Here is a 17,711-nt window from a genome sequence, read left to right as displayed (position 1 = left end):
TTTTTCAGCAAGCGGGACTGACCTAGGGTGAATTTTAAATAGGGAATAATTTTTTAAAGATTTTAATAATGACACAGCCATAAATATATTTGGTTTTTAATTGGTTTTATAGGGGAAATGTTTTTTGTGTTGTTTTTAATATGCTGTGAGCCGCCCTGAGTCCCGTGGGGAGAAGGGCGGCATAGAAGTTAGTGAAAAATAAATAAATAAATAAAAATTTGTCATCTATATTTATTTCTCCAAAATCTTACTTTTTTATTGCCTCAGGCTATTCCTAAGGTATGTAAAAGTTACTGAAAACCCTATTTCATTAAACAATCTTCCTTAAGGCATTTGATAATGATCAACTTTTCAATTTTCACCAGCATCTAAAAAAAAATTGAAACCATAGTGGAAGGATTAACTCATATAACAATACTGATAATATATATGATCTCTCTTTCTTTCCTTTCTTTCTCTTCCCTTTTGTGTGTGGGGGCACTTAGTTCATTCTCATCTACTCAGCATTACTTGAGAACATTCAAAAGTTATCTCAAGATTCTAACAAAAAAAAATAGATGTCTCTATATATACTTACAATTCTCCTGTATGTTCTTCACTACAGAGTTTAAAAATGCAGTGGACTTTTAATCAGTTTTTTTATTTGCTTGAAGCAGTTTTGGAATTGATTCAGTTGGCCACTCTTGCTTCATATAATGGAAGGCAGGCAGGAAGAAAGGAATCTGTGTTATTTAGTTTAAAAACAGCAGTGTGAAACCTTCAGCTATTTCTAAGTTCTATATTAAATTGTCCTTAATACATGATTTGTTTAAACATATTGAGATTTGTAACACCTGTCCAGAACTGCTGCAGAATAATTGAGCTCATCTCAATTATATAAGAATAATTCTTATCTCCTCTCAGTGAAAGCTGAATTAATCATGCTGCTAATTATTTAATAGTATTAAAATGAAAACAAATGGGAGTTCTTGATATAATTACTTAGGATTCTCAAGTGTAGAGTATATGTTTTCCCTGCTTGCTGCATTAGACTCCTTTGGAAATATCCCTGACTCTGGAAATGGAGGTGGACACTTCATGCTTCACATCACAAAGGGAAGATGGTCATAATGGTTTCCTAGTATATATAGGACGTTCAGTAGCTTTCCATTTTTTCAGTCCTTGGACTTGCCTGTAGCCAAATAAGCATTAGGAGAGTTTCTTCTTATTTCTTCAACCATATATTATTTGGATGACAATGGTAATTGGTAAGTTTCAATTCAGCAAGTATAAACAGTGTAGGTGTGAGTTCATTAACTGAAAGAAATTAAATAGATTTTTTTTCCTGCTTCTGAGGCATTTCCTTTTTATCACTGTGCAGTATTTAATATAATTTTAAAAGTATTGGGTGATATTTTCCAGTTATTCTCTTGCTTTGTTCAGATAATGTTTTAAACTGTTTAAAGGGCAGTCTTGGTAGTGGTGGAAAATCTATATTTTTTACTTTCTTTGCCCCAAACTCATCATGGAATCCCAGCAGGCTTGATTGTTATCTCATGTTTCCCAGGACTATTGATAAAAATAGAAAAATCTAAACAGTTCAATTCAGAATAAAGGAGCTATGGGACTTAGTCTGCTTGTGCTAGTTTTCCTGCTTGCCAAACAAACTTTCTCTGATGGATTGTGTCTGTGAAGAGGGAGGTGGTGTGATGGACTGTAATGAGGCAGCAGTTTCCCCAAGAAGGAGGGAGCAGATTCCAAGGAGGGAGGCCAGACAAGACAACATAGCTTGGAGGTTAATCAGAGACAGAGCAAGAACTTTAGGATAGCCAACTCCCTAGAACAGTGGTTCTCAACCTTTTTAATGCCGCGACCCCCAACCGGTCGTAAGTCGAGGGCTAAACCGGTTGTAAGTCGAGGACTAAACCAGTCGTAAGTCAAGGACTACCCAACCGGTCATAAGTCGAGGACATTCCCTGCCCGGGAGCGCCGTGCATGCATGGTTCCGCCCCCTGCGCCAGCCGAGGCATAGCTGGCAAGCGGCAGAGACGGAGCAGGCCGACCACCAGCTGGCCCAGCCCAAGGGAGGTAACGCACCCACCAGAAAAGGGGAAAAAAATGGCGGACAGCCTTGCTTGGCGACCCCCGTGAAATGGTCGATCGACCCCAAATGGGGTCGCGACCCATAGGTTGAGAACCGCTGCCCTAGAATCTCCATTAGCACAAAAGTAGTTTAGATTTAGTCTGGCAAGTTTCTGTCTATGTGACATGAACAAATAAAGAACAGAACTTTGGTTGTATTGTTCTGTCATTCTTTGGCTGGGCCTGACAGGTTACCAGACTCAGACTAAGAATATGCATTTATCAGGGTGAAAATGTATAGGCTTGAAGTGCTTGAATTTGGACTTCAGCCTGGTCTTCTAAATTCTTTTGTCCATCTATTGAATTAACTGAAGCATGTGATCTTCTTTTAATAAGGTACAGTTTGTGACTTTAAAAAGCTTTTAGAGGATATGTACCTGGAAACAATTGTTTCCATAGAAACAATAAGTGATGCATCCTGTTCATAAGGTCAGTTTCCTGATTTTTACCGCTGCAACTAGCCTTTGGAGTCTGCTACTTTTCATTATACAGTTTCAGACTTGCTAAGTATATAGCTCTAGGGCAACATAAAACTCCTTAATTATTGGAAGTGTGAATAGCTACCTGCCTGAAGGAAAGCACTATAAGTAAGCTGGATGATATACTATGGAAACAATAAGTGTAATTCTACAAAACTCTCCAAAATTATAAACCAAAATTCCTCATAGCTGTCCCAGTGACAAAGCAAGTAGAATTTTTACTTTACCATATTACTTTGGATAAGGGGGAAAATGTCATTCACCCTGGGTAACCAAGGGAATTTATTATAACTTTTAGCTGAAGGGGTAAAACCATATGGTATGGGATGACTTCCTGCTTTAAGCACTTGCAAGATGATGCGTTTTGGATAATATAGTGTGGCAGCTATAAAGCAGAGGACTGGTGAGGGTTATGATAGCCTACAAGTAAAACTGCAGGAGAAAGTGTAACTGAGCAAAGATTCAAGTATGGAGAAAAGCCTGCCGGTAGGACCTCCACAGTTATCTGAAAAATCAGGCGAGTTCTTTTCGTATTTATTATTTTAATAACTAAAACATTCTCCTTTAAATAAGAAATGTTACATTTTTAGACCTAATTGATTAATTAGAAAAATTAATGCAATATCCATTGCTAACACTAATCAGATCTGATCACTGGTAAGCTAAGGGACTTAAATTATTATAACTTTTTTTTATATCTATACCTTTCAACGAAGTTGAATGCTGCTAAATCCTGCAGCTGTACAAGTTATAAATTGAACCAATTAGAAAGTACCATATGAGGGGGAAATGGTCATATGCTTGGGATAGAATACATGATTTTCTGCCTAAAAACATTGGTTTGAATAAGGAATACTGCAAACGTGATCTATATTCATCCTAATTCTTGTTAGATTGAACATACATTCTTTGGTGTATTGTATAATTCTTTTTGCTGGTAACTGAGTTAGTTCTGATTAGCAGCAAAAATGATACAATCATGTATTTCAGTTATATCATCTTATGTTTTATTGAGATGTAAATGGGGATCTTTATTTTCTCAACATTGATCAAATATGTAAACATTAACTAGACACAATGAGAACAACTACAGAGACAGCAATTCTGCAGCACTACATAATACTTCAGTAGTATTTTGAAAGGGCCAGCATTTTTAATTACATGCACGAGGTCCTTCTAATTGCTTTTGACTATGCAATTCTGAAAATAATGAATTGTGAAAAATGAGCAAATTCAGACAAATGAGGCAATATTTCCTCAGATTGCAGCTGGGAAAAAAAAGGTTGATAATGGCTGCATTTCCTGTAATTCACAAGCTACATTTGCTCATTGAGTGTATGCTTTAGCCTGCTCAGAGAAGTTCAGATGTAATTGCAAAAGGTTTTATGTATTGGCTTTTAGGTAACAAAGTGTAATATAATATAGTGAACTTAATACGAGCCCAAAATGAGCAGTAATTGAAATGGTGAATTGAAATATCATAGTTGAAATACGATGCAGGATGGAGGAAATATAACACTGTCCCTCTGCCAAGAACATTGATGGTTTGTCTTTTAAATGGTACAGTATTTTAATCAAGTTCTCACAGCTACAATGGCTGAGCTGAACCTATAAAATGTGTGTGGTATCCGAAAGAGATTCTGGCAACAGTAATATAGTGGGAGCATCAATTATTCTTTCAGTGACAATTGGGGAATGAATTGACAATGAACTCCAACATAAAGCATGCAAAATATCAGCATGATATATTTACCGTATAGAAGGTTTAACCAACATTTATCCCAGGAATTTAATGTTTCTTTTTTGTTTTCCCAGTTAGCTCTAGTAAATGAGCTTCCTTTTAATATTTTTTTATTTTTAAAGAATTTCCATTCAGTTTTTCAGGTATCAGTAACTGAGTAAAGGGTAGGGTAAATAAATGATAACTTGAATATGTTTTCTCTCTCTTACCAAGTGGCCATGAGATTGGTTTTGGCATGTCGTCTTAAAAATATATGATGCACCAAAAGTGGGAACAATTTATTGTCCCTAATCTTTCATTCTTTCATGATTTATTTAGAATTTCTTCAAGATTTAAATCTGCAATACATATTGATTTTAAACACCATGGCTCATTTCATAAGTTTCTAAAACTTTGCTATTGCATTAATATTGAATTAAAAAGTGTCTCATCTGTGCCAATAAAGGGGATGGTAGGACTGAAAACTGACAGGTTTGTGAGTTAAAAAATGCTGCTACAGGAATAATTTTGTAGTAGAAGAACCATTATTATTCCAACCCAGATAGTGATTGGTGACTTCAAAGATTTTCTTGAAAAGATGAAATAAAACATTTTAGGTTTTTTTAAAATGTTTTTAATCTTTGTGAAATGTTCTTGCCTGTCTTACTAAAGGCATATTTAATAATATGTTCACACATCCACTGCATTAAAAAGTACAAGGACATCAAACTCAAAGAGAATCAAAATGTACGCAGAATGCAAAATGGACTACTCGCATAACCACTGAAAGGACAGCTAATAGGAAACATATCTTGAGTGGTATGCAACTTGGCAGGAACTTAGCAGAACCCCCATTTTGCATGTGGGAATGTTGGACATTATTATCAAAGCACTTAACAATTAGTTAACAATTTCCAAAGTCAAACATAATGCCAGTAGAAATTTGTCTATATAGAACAATCAAAGTTAAAGAAAGAGAGAAATATATATGTGTGTAACATCACTGTCAATCCATGATTACATTTTGCCAGCAGAAAAGAGAACGCTAGTGGTCTCACTGAAGTGTTCAAGGTTCTGAAGGAAGGCAGGAATGTATTGTAAATATTGTGAACAAAATAATACAGTAGATGTCTTGAGTCAATCATGTAATTTTCAATCTGCCTGCCCCAAATACCTGTTTGTCCCTTTGGAGTACATTGTCTTCAACACGTTATCCAAAAACAGTTGATTGGTCTTTCACAGATTTTCACACAAGATCAACCCCAGCATCTGGATTTGGAACAAATGCCCAGAAAGTCACTTATTCCTTGTCCTTCTCTGTTTTTCTTTTCTCTTTTTCTTGATTGCATTCTGAAAATTTAGCATATATATTTCAGAAATATATGAATCTGAATAAACAATCATTTGCTGCACATACTTTTTCTAACCAAACAGAAAACTCTGTTATTTTTAAGTTATATGAGAAGACCATCATTTTGGGATAACTTTTGTAGCAATTAAGCTCTGTCCATGAATTATTAAGTATACTCATTTTCACTGCTTGGGAGTTGAAAGGTTTGCTTTCATTGCACACACCACTGAAAAGAGGTAATTAGAGCATCAAAGGCAGCGAAGCATCTTATTACTTAAAGCTTTGCCTGAAATGTTATCATTTGGCTGTATTGTCCTTTAGCAAGAGCTGACAAATCTTACTTATAGAGGAAACAATTATCTTTTTTAATTATGAGAATAGAATTTTTGCTTTTTCTTCCAGAAATATGATTATGATCTCTGGCTATTTAGAACAGATGGCCAAATTAAAATGTGATCTAAAAATATCACTACAAAATTGGAGTTTTGTTTGGGTTTCAATTATTTATTTTACATTCAGAAGCATCATTAAGCTAATAAAAATAAAAAAAAACTGGTTTTCATTCCATTTCTTTGTGTTATATTCTAGGCTGAGAACTAACTATTGGGTCCTTAGTGCTCTCTGAGCTTTGCTGTTCTCTTGCAGACATTTCATTACCCAACTAGGTAACATCATCATGCTAGAAGGAAGTAGGGTTTGGTTTCTGTTTATATGTGTGCCCTGTCAGTGTTGATGGCAGTATTTTTGGTGGTTCCTTGATTAGGTTTTTCCTGTTTGTCTGAGTTAGTAGTTCCTTGTTTACTGCTTGATTGTTGGTCTAGTATTAATCTTGGTGCTAATCTCCGCTTATCTAGATGTTGATATCATCTTGATATCAGATTGTTGACGAGGTATTTTGGTCTTTTTGTTTCCTTTTTGAGCTTTTGGTTGTTTCTTTTGAATGGTATGTACATCTCATTTAGCTCTAAATGACGATTGATGGCTGATTTGTCTGAATGTGTCAGACTTCTAGGAATTCTCTAATGTTATTAGAGTTAGCTTTAATTTAGGACGTTCACAGTTCCCCAGTTGAAATTAAGGTGAAGTCTGTCCATGTGTTCTACAATTAAGGAGTTTTCATCATGTGACTACTGTTAGTTATGTTCATAGATGCGTTCTACTAGATGTCTGCCTGTTTGTCCTACATCAGGGGTAGTCAACCTTGGCTCTTTTATGACTCGTGGACTTCAACTCCCATAATTCCTGAGCCAGCTAAGCTGGCTCAGGAATTATGGGAATTGAAGTCCACGAGTCATAAAAGAGCCAAGGTTGACTACCCCTGTCCTACATAGTGGCTGTTACAGTACTTACACTGTATGTTATAGATGAACTCATTGTTTAGTGATGGCAATCCCAGTCTCAGTTGCTGTTATTAACTGAATCTTCAGGAGTGAAGCTTCATTTATGTGGAAGATTACAACCATGAATTTTTCTTTCCTAATTCAGCACTTCCCCATCTGTATTAAAATTGTTTCATTTTTACATGAAATTTTCTGCCATGTTTCTCACACTCTTCCCATTCTATTCTTTTCCATTTTGGAAGGTCCCCATTTCAAAGGAATCAAGGAAACAGGCAAGATTTAAATCTCCGCAACCTTTTATCCTGGACAAATGTAGGAAGAGTAAGCGTACAGTATATATGTCTGTTTTCTCAGTGTAGAGAAAATTTGTCTCCTATATGTCAGGGAGTAAAAGTGTGTGGATTTATTGTTCATGTAGTCCCTAACCCACTACCATTTTTAGTCCTTAAGGCCAAAAAAAAGTGCCGGTTTTTCCTCAAAATATTCCAGGCTCTATTACAGACAGTGCCCTACTAATGCTCTATTTCAACTGCCTATAGAATAGTGTTATTTTCAGAAGTGTCTGTTTCTCCTTTTTTTTCTATAGCCAATATCTTGTAATGCCCCAAACTCCCTTAAGTATCTGTAAAATCAGAATTATTTGCCCGCATATGTTAAATGTCTGTGGAGATTCTAAGTCATCCACATCATGGTTGTCTCGTGAAAAAGCACCTTTGGGATAGTGTGTGTTAAAAAAAACAATACAATATTAAAATTCCATCTCATAATTGATGAGACAGCATGATGGTAGCAGCAGTGAATCTGTCAATTTGAATTTTTAATGCAGTAAATATTGATAAATATACATATAAACTAAAGTTTTTGGGGGGTCTTCCACCATGATTTGGAAAGGCATCCTGAGGAATTTTTTTTAAAAAAACTCTGCTCTAGACAAAAGGATACAGGAGGATCTGGACAGACTTGAACACTGGGCGCTATCTAACAAAATGAAATTCAATGGTGAAAAAGTAAGGTTCTACATTTAGGCAAGAAAAACCAAATATACAGGTATAGTATAGGGGGTATCTTGCTCAATAGTAGTAACTGTGAGAGGGATCTCGGAGTCCTAGTGGACAATCACTTAAATATGAGCCAGCAGTGTGCTGCAGCTGCCAAAAAAACCAACACAGTGCTAGGCTGCATTAACAGAGAGATAGAATCAAGATCACGTGAAGTATTAATACCACTTTACAATGCCTTGGTAAGGCCACACTTGGAATACTGCATCCAGTCCACGATATAAAAAAGATGTTGAGACTCTAGAAAGAGTACAGAGAAGAGCAACAAAGATGATTAGGAGACTGGAGGCTAAAACATATAAGGAATGGTTGCAAGAATTGGGTATGTCTAGTTTAACGAAGAGAAGGACGAGGGGGGACATGATAGCAGTGTTCCAATATCTCAGGGGCTGCCACAAAGAAGAGGGAGTCAAGCTGTTCTCCAAAGCGCCTGAAGGCAGGACAAGAAGCAACGGATGGAAACTGATCAAGGAGAGAAGCACCCTAAAACTAAGGAGAAACTTCCTGACAGTTAGAACAATTAACCAGTGGAACAACCTGCCTCCAGAAGCAGTGAATGCTCCAACACTGGAAGTTTTTAAGAAGAGACTGGACAGCCATTTGTCCGAAATGGTATAGGGTTACCTGCCTGAGCAGGGGGTTGAACTTGATGACCTCCAAGATCCCTTCCAACTTTATTATTATTATTATTATTATTATTATTATTATTATTATTATTATTATTATTATTGTTGTTGTTGTTGTTGTTGTTGTTGTTGTTGTTGTTGTTGTTGTTGTTATACACGAATCAACTAATGTACAGAAGAGTAAGATTGGGAGTGGCCTGCACAGTTTGCCTATATACCAACCAAACACATTTAAGCCATTGAATTGTACAAACTCTATAAATATGAGTTACGTGTGATCCTCTTAAGATGATATCAATAATTGTACAAATTATCTGGTCATACAAATGTTAATGTTTAAGAAAAAAAACCCCTATTTCTGCAAATCCTACAAATAGTTATCAGAATGTACAATCAGACTTTGCTTAGCAACCACTCATTCAGTGACTGTTTGGACTTACAGCAGTGTTGAACAAGGAGACTTATGACCGGTCCTCAAAACTGTGGCCATTGTGGCATCTCCACAGTCATGAGGTCATAATTTGGGCATTTGGCAACCGGTGCAGAATGATGACTCACAGCATCCCACAGTTGCATAGTTGTCAGTTGCAATGTTCATTGCCTGCTTCCAAGAAGAAAAATCAATGGGGAAGCAAGCAGGAAATCACAAGTCACACTCACATGATGTCGCACTTAATAACAATGCCTGGTTCACTTAATGACTGCAACCAAAATTGCTGTTGTAATTTGGTATGGTCAAGTAATTTTTCATTTTGCAACTGCATTGCTTAGTGACAGAATTTCCAGTCCCAAATGAAGATAAGAGCCCTGGCGGCACAGTAGTTAGAATATAGTATTGCGGGCTCTGCCCACAGCCTGGAGTTCGATTCTGACAGGGCCAAGTTTGACTCAGCATTACCTCCTTCCAAAGTTGTAAAATGAGGACCCAGATTGTTGGGGTCAATATTCTGACATTGTAAACTGCCCAGAAAGTGCTGCAAAGCACTATGGGGCAGTATATATAGTCTAAATGATACTGCTATTGCTATCTCAGTAGGAAAATCCTATTCTTTTTATTTGTAGGAATTCCAGTTAAATTGTCAACATTTCTCTACGTTCAATTCTTAAAATAGAAAGAATAGAATAGAATAGAATAGAATAGAATAGAATAGAATAGAATAGAATAGAATAGAATAGAATAGAATAACATTTGGTTTTTCTTGCCTAAATGTAGAACCTTACTTTTTCCACCATTGAATTTCATTTTATTAGATAGTGCCCAATGTTCAAGTCTGTCAAGATCCTTCTGTATCTTAAACCTATCTTCTGGAGTGTTGGCTATTCCTGCCAGCTTGGTGTCATCTGCAAATTTGATAAGTTCCTCATTTATCTCCTCATCCAAATCATTGATGAAGATGTTGAAGAGTACTGCGCCTAAAACAGAACCTTGGGGTACCCCACTGCATACTTTCCTCCATGTAGATGCAGTTCCATTGAGGACTACACACTGAGTGTGATTAGTCAGCCAGTTACGAATCCATATGGTGGTGATGCTGTCTAACCCATATTTTTCTACCTAGTAGTAGGTTGTGGTCTACTTTATCAAATGCCTTACTGAAGTCCAAGTAAATTATATCCACAGCATTCCTCTCAACCACTAATTTTGTCAACCGGTCAAAAAATACAATAAGGTTTGTCTGGCATGATCCGTTTTTTGACAAACCCATGTTGGCTTTTGGTTATGACTTTGTTTGCCTCTAGGTGTTCGCTGATTCATTGTTTGATTATCTTTTCCAGAATCTTCCCAGGTATTGAGGTCAGGCTGATAGGTCTGTAATTTCCTGGATCCATTTTTTCCCCTTTTTTGAAGATGGGAACTACATCAGCTCTTTTCCAGTCCTCTGGTAGTTCCCCAGGGCTCCAGGATCTTTGAAAGATATAGTTCAGTGGTTCTGAGATCACATCTGCCAGTTCCTTGAGAACCTTGGGGTGTAATCCATCTGGTCCTGGTGATTTGAACTCATCTAGGGTGGACAGGCGCTCACTTACCATTTTCTTCCTGAGTGGTGTAGTTCTAGGGCCAATCACTGTGTACCTTACCTTTTATTTTAGATCAAATGAATTTTATATAACCAATTATAGCAGATTAAAAAGAATTACATAAATATAAATTGGCAGCTTAAAAATCCTCAGGCATTTACCATTCTATTTCTATTGGCAGATTTATGTAAATGCTGCAAAATATGCCTGTCTTTTCCCAAGATTAAAAGTATATACCATGCTAAAAATATCAGATCATATGCCTGTGTTGGAAACTTAACTACAGCAAAGCACATGTTGTCAAACAAAGAATAAATAGAAATTCCATCCAAACTTCTGAATAATTTTATCTGTCTATGACTATGAATCAAGAAGCAAAGAGGAACAGTTTATCCTTTAAGTAGAAATAACCCAGTTATTATTTTATAGTCACCTAAGCAATTTGTTTTATCTTGGGTTATCAGACAACCGTCTGTGTTATTAGTTAATATAAAAACAGAAAAAACTGTGCAATGTGTTCAATGTAATTTACTCCCTAAATCTTTACTATAGTACTATACAATTGTATATAAAAAAAGCCTACTTAAAATAATTTGGCATTGCTTTGCTTGGCTATGGTTTGGGCAGGTAATAGTTGATATGCAAGCATAGTTAATGTAATTTAATTAGTTATGTATTTACATTTCCATAAACATAATTTGTGGTGCCTGTATGGACAAATGCTCACCATCCCAACTGGTTTCTAGTAATAATTCATAGCTTTTCCATGGACATGCCAGCAATTATCTTGATGCCTTCCATATACCTGATGTGTTGTCTTCTATTTTGCTCAAATTTGCCAAGCATACTAAGTTTTTCCAGACATCACAACTTATATACTACATGTGAGTTTCTGCTTGCGGATCATTTCCTCAACGGAGCAGTCACTTTTTATTTCATCCAGAACTGATTATCATTCTTCTTGCATTTCGTAGCTTTCCTAGTAACTGTCTCCAAATCCATAATCTGAAGGTTTCTTTCGCTTTCTCAGTGTCCATGTTTCATGGTTTTATTTTTACTACTCTAAAGACCAGGGGTGTCAAACTGCCGGCCCATGGGCAGGTTGCATCATACGGAGGCTGCATCCACCCCAGCTCCGGCATTGCAAAAAATATTTGCGACACATCGCAACACATCACGTGATGTGGCAAATTTGACATCCATGCTAAAGACTACCATTTTGACAGATCTGGTCACTATTGTAATTGAAATCTCCTTGTGACCAGAGCTTTCTATGGCTTCTCAGAATCTGATAGAAACCCGGTGCAAAGTTCCATTTTAGAATACTTCATATATATTAAACAAATAGGTTGCGTTCAGTTTAGATTTCCCTGACAGATTTTACAAGCATAATCTACAACCTGAATATTTGCATTATTCTTCCCTTATGTTATCCATTTTGAGATTGCTTCTTGAAACTCTGTATAGCAGAGTTACTGAACTATTTAATATTATGCCAGGTTAGTGTTTTCTGCTTGGAAATGTATAAACTCTGTAATGTTGGCTTAATATATATGTATATTGCTCTGTTTTGAAAACATGCTTTCTAATCTGGAATTAAGACAGAGTTTGCAGAAACTCCCTCTGTGGCTGAAATTGACAGATGGCTTTTTCTTTTAACTGATAAACTCTCTGATTTTCCATTATTTTTGGCCCCTAGTAGGGCCATCTGTGTTGCATAGACAGGTTTTACTATGTATTGGATTATATAATATAATCCAATGCAGACTTCCTTTGTTCTCTGTTAAAATCATAAATATTTTAATAGTTAGCTCTGTCTAGGTCTTTATAGTTTCTAGCCATTATCTCCAATCTGTGGATTTTCTTTCCAATTCTCATTCAGAAACTTCCTCTGCAGCCTTTGAAAATACTTCCTGAGAGAAATCAAACTAAGGTGTACTCACAGATTATTCTTATCAGGAAAAGTGTTTATTTTTGTTTCTGCATGTGAACAAGGGATAGAAAGCCATGGCTGAATGCTCTAATAATGTTATGTTTCATTTATCTAAACTTTGTATTGCATCTCTGCCTAGGAGGGTGATGCCTGGTATACATTGGGCCCTCTGTTATATGGGATGGGTTCATGCCACCAAGAGGCAGGTTAAAAATCCCCAAGGACCATTAGCCTCAGGGAAACCACTGCCAACCCAAAAGTAAAATCCAGTAGTTAAAGCAGGATTCTGCTGCACAGCAGGGAAGGCAGCACAACAAGCAGCCATTTTAATTTTTTGTATAGGCCCAATCTCAACAAGAGGTCTCACGTTCTCTACAACCTATTCATGATGACGGTAGCCTTATTACATGCTACTCTAGCATTTAATAGCAACAGGCAAGAGTCTAGGGTTAATAAGAATCTGTTTATCTGTTCCAGAGGGTAAATACTGAAGGCAAGGCATGGGATAGCTCTTAAATATCATTCCCAGCATCTCTGTGTGGCTCAATCTCAGATTTCCACTACATCTAACTCTGCCTATTATAGTTCCAATAATGGCATCTGCCCTTACTCTTCCCCTCCCTCCCACAGTCCACTTCCATCCCAGATACTGATGTCCAAGACCCAGATATTCATACTTCTTCCGCCAAGAGTGTTACCCCAACCAAACAACTGCATCCAACACCTCCAAGCACAACCACAGCCCTCATTATTGGACTATTGCAAAGTACTCTAAATGGGAACCTTGAAGATCATCAGCAACTACAGCTGGTTTAAAAGAGCACAAGCAGTAACAGTTGAATTTTGATATACCCATGTGTGATCACTATTAAACAAACTTCATTGCTCACCAGTTGGCTTCAAATATAATTTGAAGTGTTGCCTGTTACCTATAAAGTCCTTCATGGGATAAAGCCTAATTATTTAAGAGATCCTCTATTTCCAGTTGTTTCTTCCTATTAGATGTATTCAGGCAGAGTGGATATGCACCAGGTCCCCTCAAATAAATGCTGTCATCTTAGAAAAAGTGCTTAGAAACATACTTTCTCTGTTAGAGTCCATGACTGCTGAAACAGCCTCTCTCCAGAGATATACACACTTCCCACTCTCATTATTCTCCGGAAGTCTATTATGACCCGCCTTGTTCCCAGGTCTGTGATTAGGGTGTCTCTGCAGTCCCTATTGTGTTTTTGTTGCATTTCAAGAAGTGTTTTGGTCTGAGAAGTCAGGAATCATAAGTATTGAACTTATTGTATGACATCCAGTCTTCTCGGAGATGGGTAGCCTTAACAAATCCAATAAAATAAAATAATTTAAATAAAACAAATATGGCCCTGCTAGGAGCTCATGCTTTTGCAAGTGTAATTTTTCAAAGCCCTTGGAGTTATATTTCCCATCATGGTAATCCCCAGGGAGATGTTTAAACCACTGTTCAAGAACAGATAGATGCAATTAAGTAATAAATGAAGAACACTCACTTTTATGAAATAACCAAATTCCATCTAAACATTAAGGCTGTAGTATGTTATGTTTTGTAAACAAGCATCTTCCATTACATGGCTATCACAGACACCGCTGTTGTTTAGAAGCTGTTTCCCAAGTGGAGAACTATAATTGTTCTGTTCTATGGAGTGGAAAAATGTGTATATAATGTATCTTGAGTGGGCAACTGCTATTTAAAGAGTTATATAAACATATAACAATTATTGTAGATCAGTATATAACAGGAATACTGTTTAATCATTCACTCACTCACTCACTCACTCACTCTTCCCTATTTTTGTTTCTTTGAATAATAAATTATACATACTTTTTTCTTCCATTATTATTATAGTGGATCCTAGAGCACAATAATATTTTTTAGAGGTATTTCAGTCAGTCTTTCAGCTGGGACATACTGAAACTACAGTATTGTGGTCACTGGTGAAAGACCTAAACTGTCAAGAGTGAAAACTTTGCAGCTATACGCCTCTCTGTTTTCATCTTGCCATTAGAATAAGGAGGGCAGGGGAGGTGTTGTTTTCACATGAATTAGTTTAATGTCAACTTCCAGCTCAAGTATCCAAATAAAAGTCCAGAATTATTTTCATTTCTGAAAATCTTACTGTTTTTACCAGGCCATGTATTCAATAAACAGTAAGATTTTCAGAAATAAAAATAATCCTGAACTTTTACTTGGATACTTGAGCTGGAAGTTGACAAAAGTGGAAATAGGTGGAAGAATATGGGGCTGCTAAACTTTCTGGATATTATATCACATGCCTAAAATAACAAATCTGATAAACTCAGATTTGGCAGCAATACACCATATTTTAGTTATATTTAATAGTGCAACATGTTCTACCTGAGGCTATCCATGAAAAGTTATTTTTCTTTTAGTTATATAACAATAGTTTAAAAGAAATAAAATGCACGAGCATTGCTTTGTTATTATTTGTCTATTTTAAAAATTAATAAAATATATAATGAAAAAGCATATAAAGGTAGTCCTTGACTTACAACAGTTCATTTAGTGACTGTTAAAAGTTACAGTGGCACTGAAAAAAGGGACTTATGAACATTTTTTGTACTTATAACTGTTGCAGCATCCCTGTGATCATGTGATCAAAATTCATATGCTTGCCAACTGATTCATATTTATGACAGCTGCAGTGTCCTGGGGTCATGTAATCCCCTTTTTGTGACCTGACAAGAAAAGTCAACGAGGAAGCCAGATTCACTTAATAACTTGTTACTAACTTAACAACTGCAGTTGTTCACTTAACAACTGTAGCAAGAAAGGTCATAAAATGGGGCACTTAACAACTTTCTCACTTAGCAACAGAAATTTTGGGCTTAATTGTGGCCGTAAGTCAAGGACTAAGTGTAGAAGTTGCAGTTACTGTAGGATAAAATGTGTCAGCTAGGCTACTAACTAGTGCAGGTTGCATAAACCTTGTGATGCCTGTACTACATGCCTGGCATAATTTAAGGTTTGGTATCTAAAGCCCTAAACAGCTTAGGGCCTATTTATCTAAGGAATGACTCTTCTTTGAACCTTGCTATTTGTTAAGATCCTCAGCAGAAGCATGGGTCTCTGTGAAGGGACAAGGAAAAGCAATGTGTGATGACATGTATGTAGCACACAACTTATGTACAGCTAAAGTACTTGTTTCAGACATTGAGAGTCAAGTATTTAATACTGGCATTTGTGTGAGGGCATCATGATTTTCTGCAGATGGCTCAGAAAAGCTTTTTCTGCACATGCTCTAGAGAGGTTTCTTGCAAATACTCATGCTTTTGGAAGTTCATCTTTCAAGCATGCAGGATAAAACTTTCTCCTGTATGGTTCCCAGACTACTACGTACTCCATTAAGATTGTATTTAATTTTCATTCTCTCTGACTTTAGAAAATTTTTCAAGATGCAACTTTTGGGCAGATTGTTAATTTTATTGGTAGTGATAATTTATACACGTGTTTATATATGCCATTAGAGTTTTAAATTTTTTGTTAGCTGCCTTGAATGTATCCTGGAGTTGAAAGGTGAGATGTACATACTAAATAAAATATAAATACTCCTTTCTTTTTGGAAACATAGAGTATTTTTTATAAATAATTCATTAAATGCCTAATTCCTATACATTTATTGTGGAAACATTAACAGAAAGCCCCTGTGAATCATATTCCATTATCATGTTCTGGACATGCTATTCAACTCCTTATTTATCTGTTTAATCATACATACATTTAATGGATAGCATGATCCCTCATAAAAAAATGATTCGCTGTGTCCAACATTCGTTGCAGCCTTTCATATTTCACTCCTTTCCAGATCAGTGTTCATCTACTTTGAAGCCAACTGCACTGGAACAAGTGAGATATATTCCTGCCCAGTGGATTGGGGTTGAATATGTTTTTGTGAATGTGACATCTGAAAGTGTGGAAAGGTGGTGTTTGCCTTCCCTCCTATTCAAAATACTATTTTTATCATCTTGCCTTTCTTTCCGCCCTGAATACATGAATACCATCAACTCTGCAGTAAAAATCAAGTGCAGGGCTGCCCAATTTCATGCATCAATATTGCTTGAAATTAATGAACAAATTTGGTTTGGTTGCTATATGTCGAATTACTCTGCAGAGATGTATATTTCTGGGTTCAGAGCATCCTCTTTCTTCTCTCTGCGTGCCTCAGCACATGTTGGCGGTTAGGTCACGCAGACTAACTCTTTCCTTTTTCTCTCCTCTCCCTAACAGGTGACCTCATGCATTTGCCACCGTATCTTCGGATGGACTTTTTGTTAAACCGAGGCGTTCCAGGCACTAGCAGAGACTTGGGTTTGGGACAGACCTGCCTGGAACCTCAAAAAAGCCGAACCTTGAAGCGCCCGGCCGTCTTGGAGCCAGTCCCTGTGGAGGCTTCCTCCACGAGAGAAGCACAGTCATGGCAATCTGGTGGCGTAGCAACATTACCTCAGCGAGAAGGAGCTGAGCTAGGACAGGCAGCAAAAATGAGCAGCTCCCAAGAATCCCTCCTGGACTCTCGGAGCCACTTAAAAGGAAACAATCCCTACGCAAAATCTTATACCCTTGTATAACAAAAAGAGAGCATGGCTGGACAGTGGCTGTACATACTTAATAATTATTTAAAAATCCAATCAAAGCTACCTTTTTTATTGAATACCAATATTTATAATTAAAGAAGAAGATTGCCAAAATATTTGGAACAAAAATGCAACTGACAGACAGTGCAAAGACTCTCCTGCTTTTTTTCTGTCTGAGTGTGAGCTTCATCTGAATGGACCTCCTGAATTTTTTAAGAAAAGGGAGTCCACTTTTTTCTGATATTCACAAGATTTTGTGTTTTTACTGATTTTCTACAAAGTGCATGGGGATTAAATAAAATATTTTAAACTGGGAGTTCCATACACACACACACAATTAAGAAGAAAGAAAACAATTTTAAAAAAGGAAAGCACTCTGTGAATTTAACAGGGATATTTATTTTAAAAAGGCAAAAAAAGTCTTTTGTCATGTTTTGCACATTT

General features: G+C 36.6%; 1 protein-coding gene across 1 annotated transcript in view; it reads left to right on the top strand.

The window, feature by feature from the left end:
* DSCAM (DS cell adhesion molecule) overlaps positions 1-17,282 on the top strand; it is a gene marked incomplete at its 5' end in the record, with an annotated part of 259,601 nt that extends 242,319 nt beyond the window's left edge. Inside the window, one exon of the mRNA XM_029285138.1 lies at positions 16,921-17,282. Within this exon, the coding sequence (XP_029140971.1) occupies positions 16,921-17,261 (341 nt within the window). The remainder of the gene's footprint in view (positions 1-16,920) is intronic.
* Positions 17,283-17,711: the final 429 nt, after the last annotated feature.

Source organism: Protobothrops mucrosquamatus, unplaced genomic scaffold (genome assembly GCF_001527695.2).
Source record: "Protobothrops mucrosquamatus isolate PMUCROS unplaced genomic scaffold, P.Mucros_1.0 scaffold1331, whole genome shotgun sequence".
Lineage (NCBI taxonomy): Eukaryota > Metazoa > Chordata > Lepidosauria > Squamata > Viperidae > Protobothrops > Protobothrops mucrosquamatus.
Note: the sequence above shows the minus strand (reverse complement) of the source record. Positions and strands in the feature narration are given on the sequence as shown.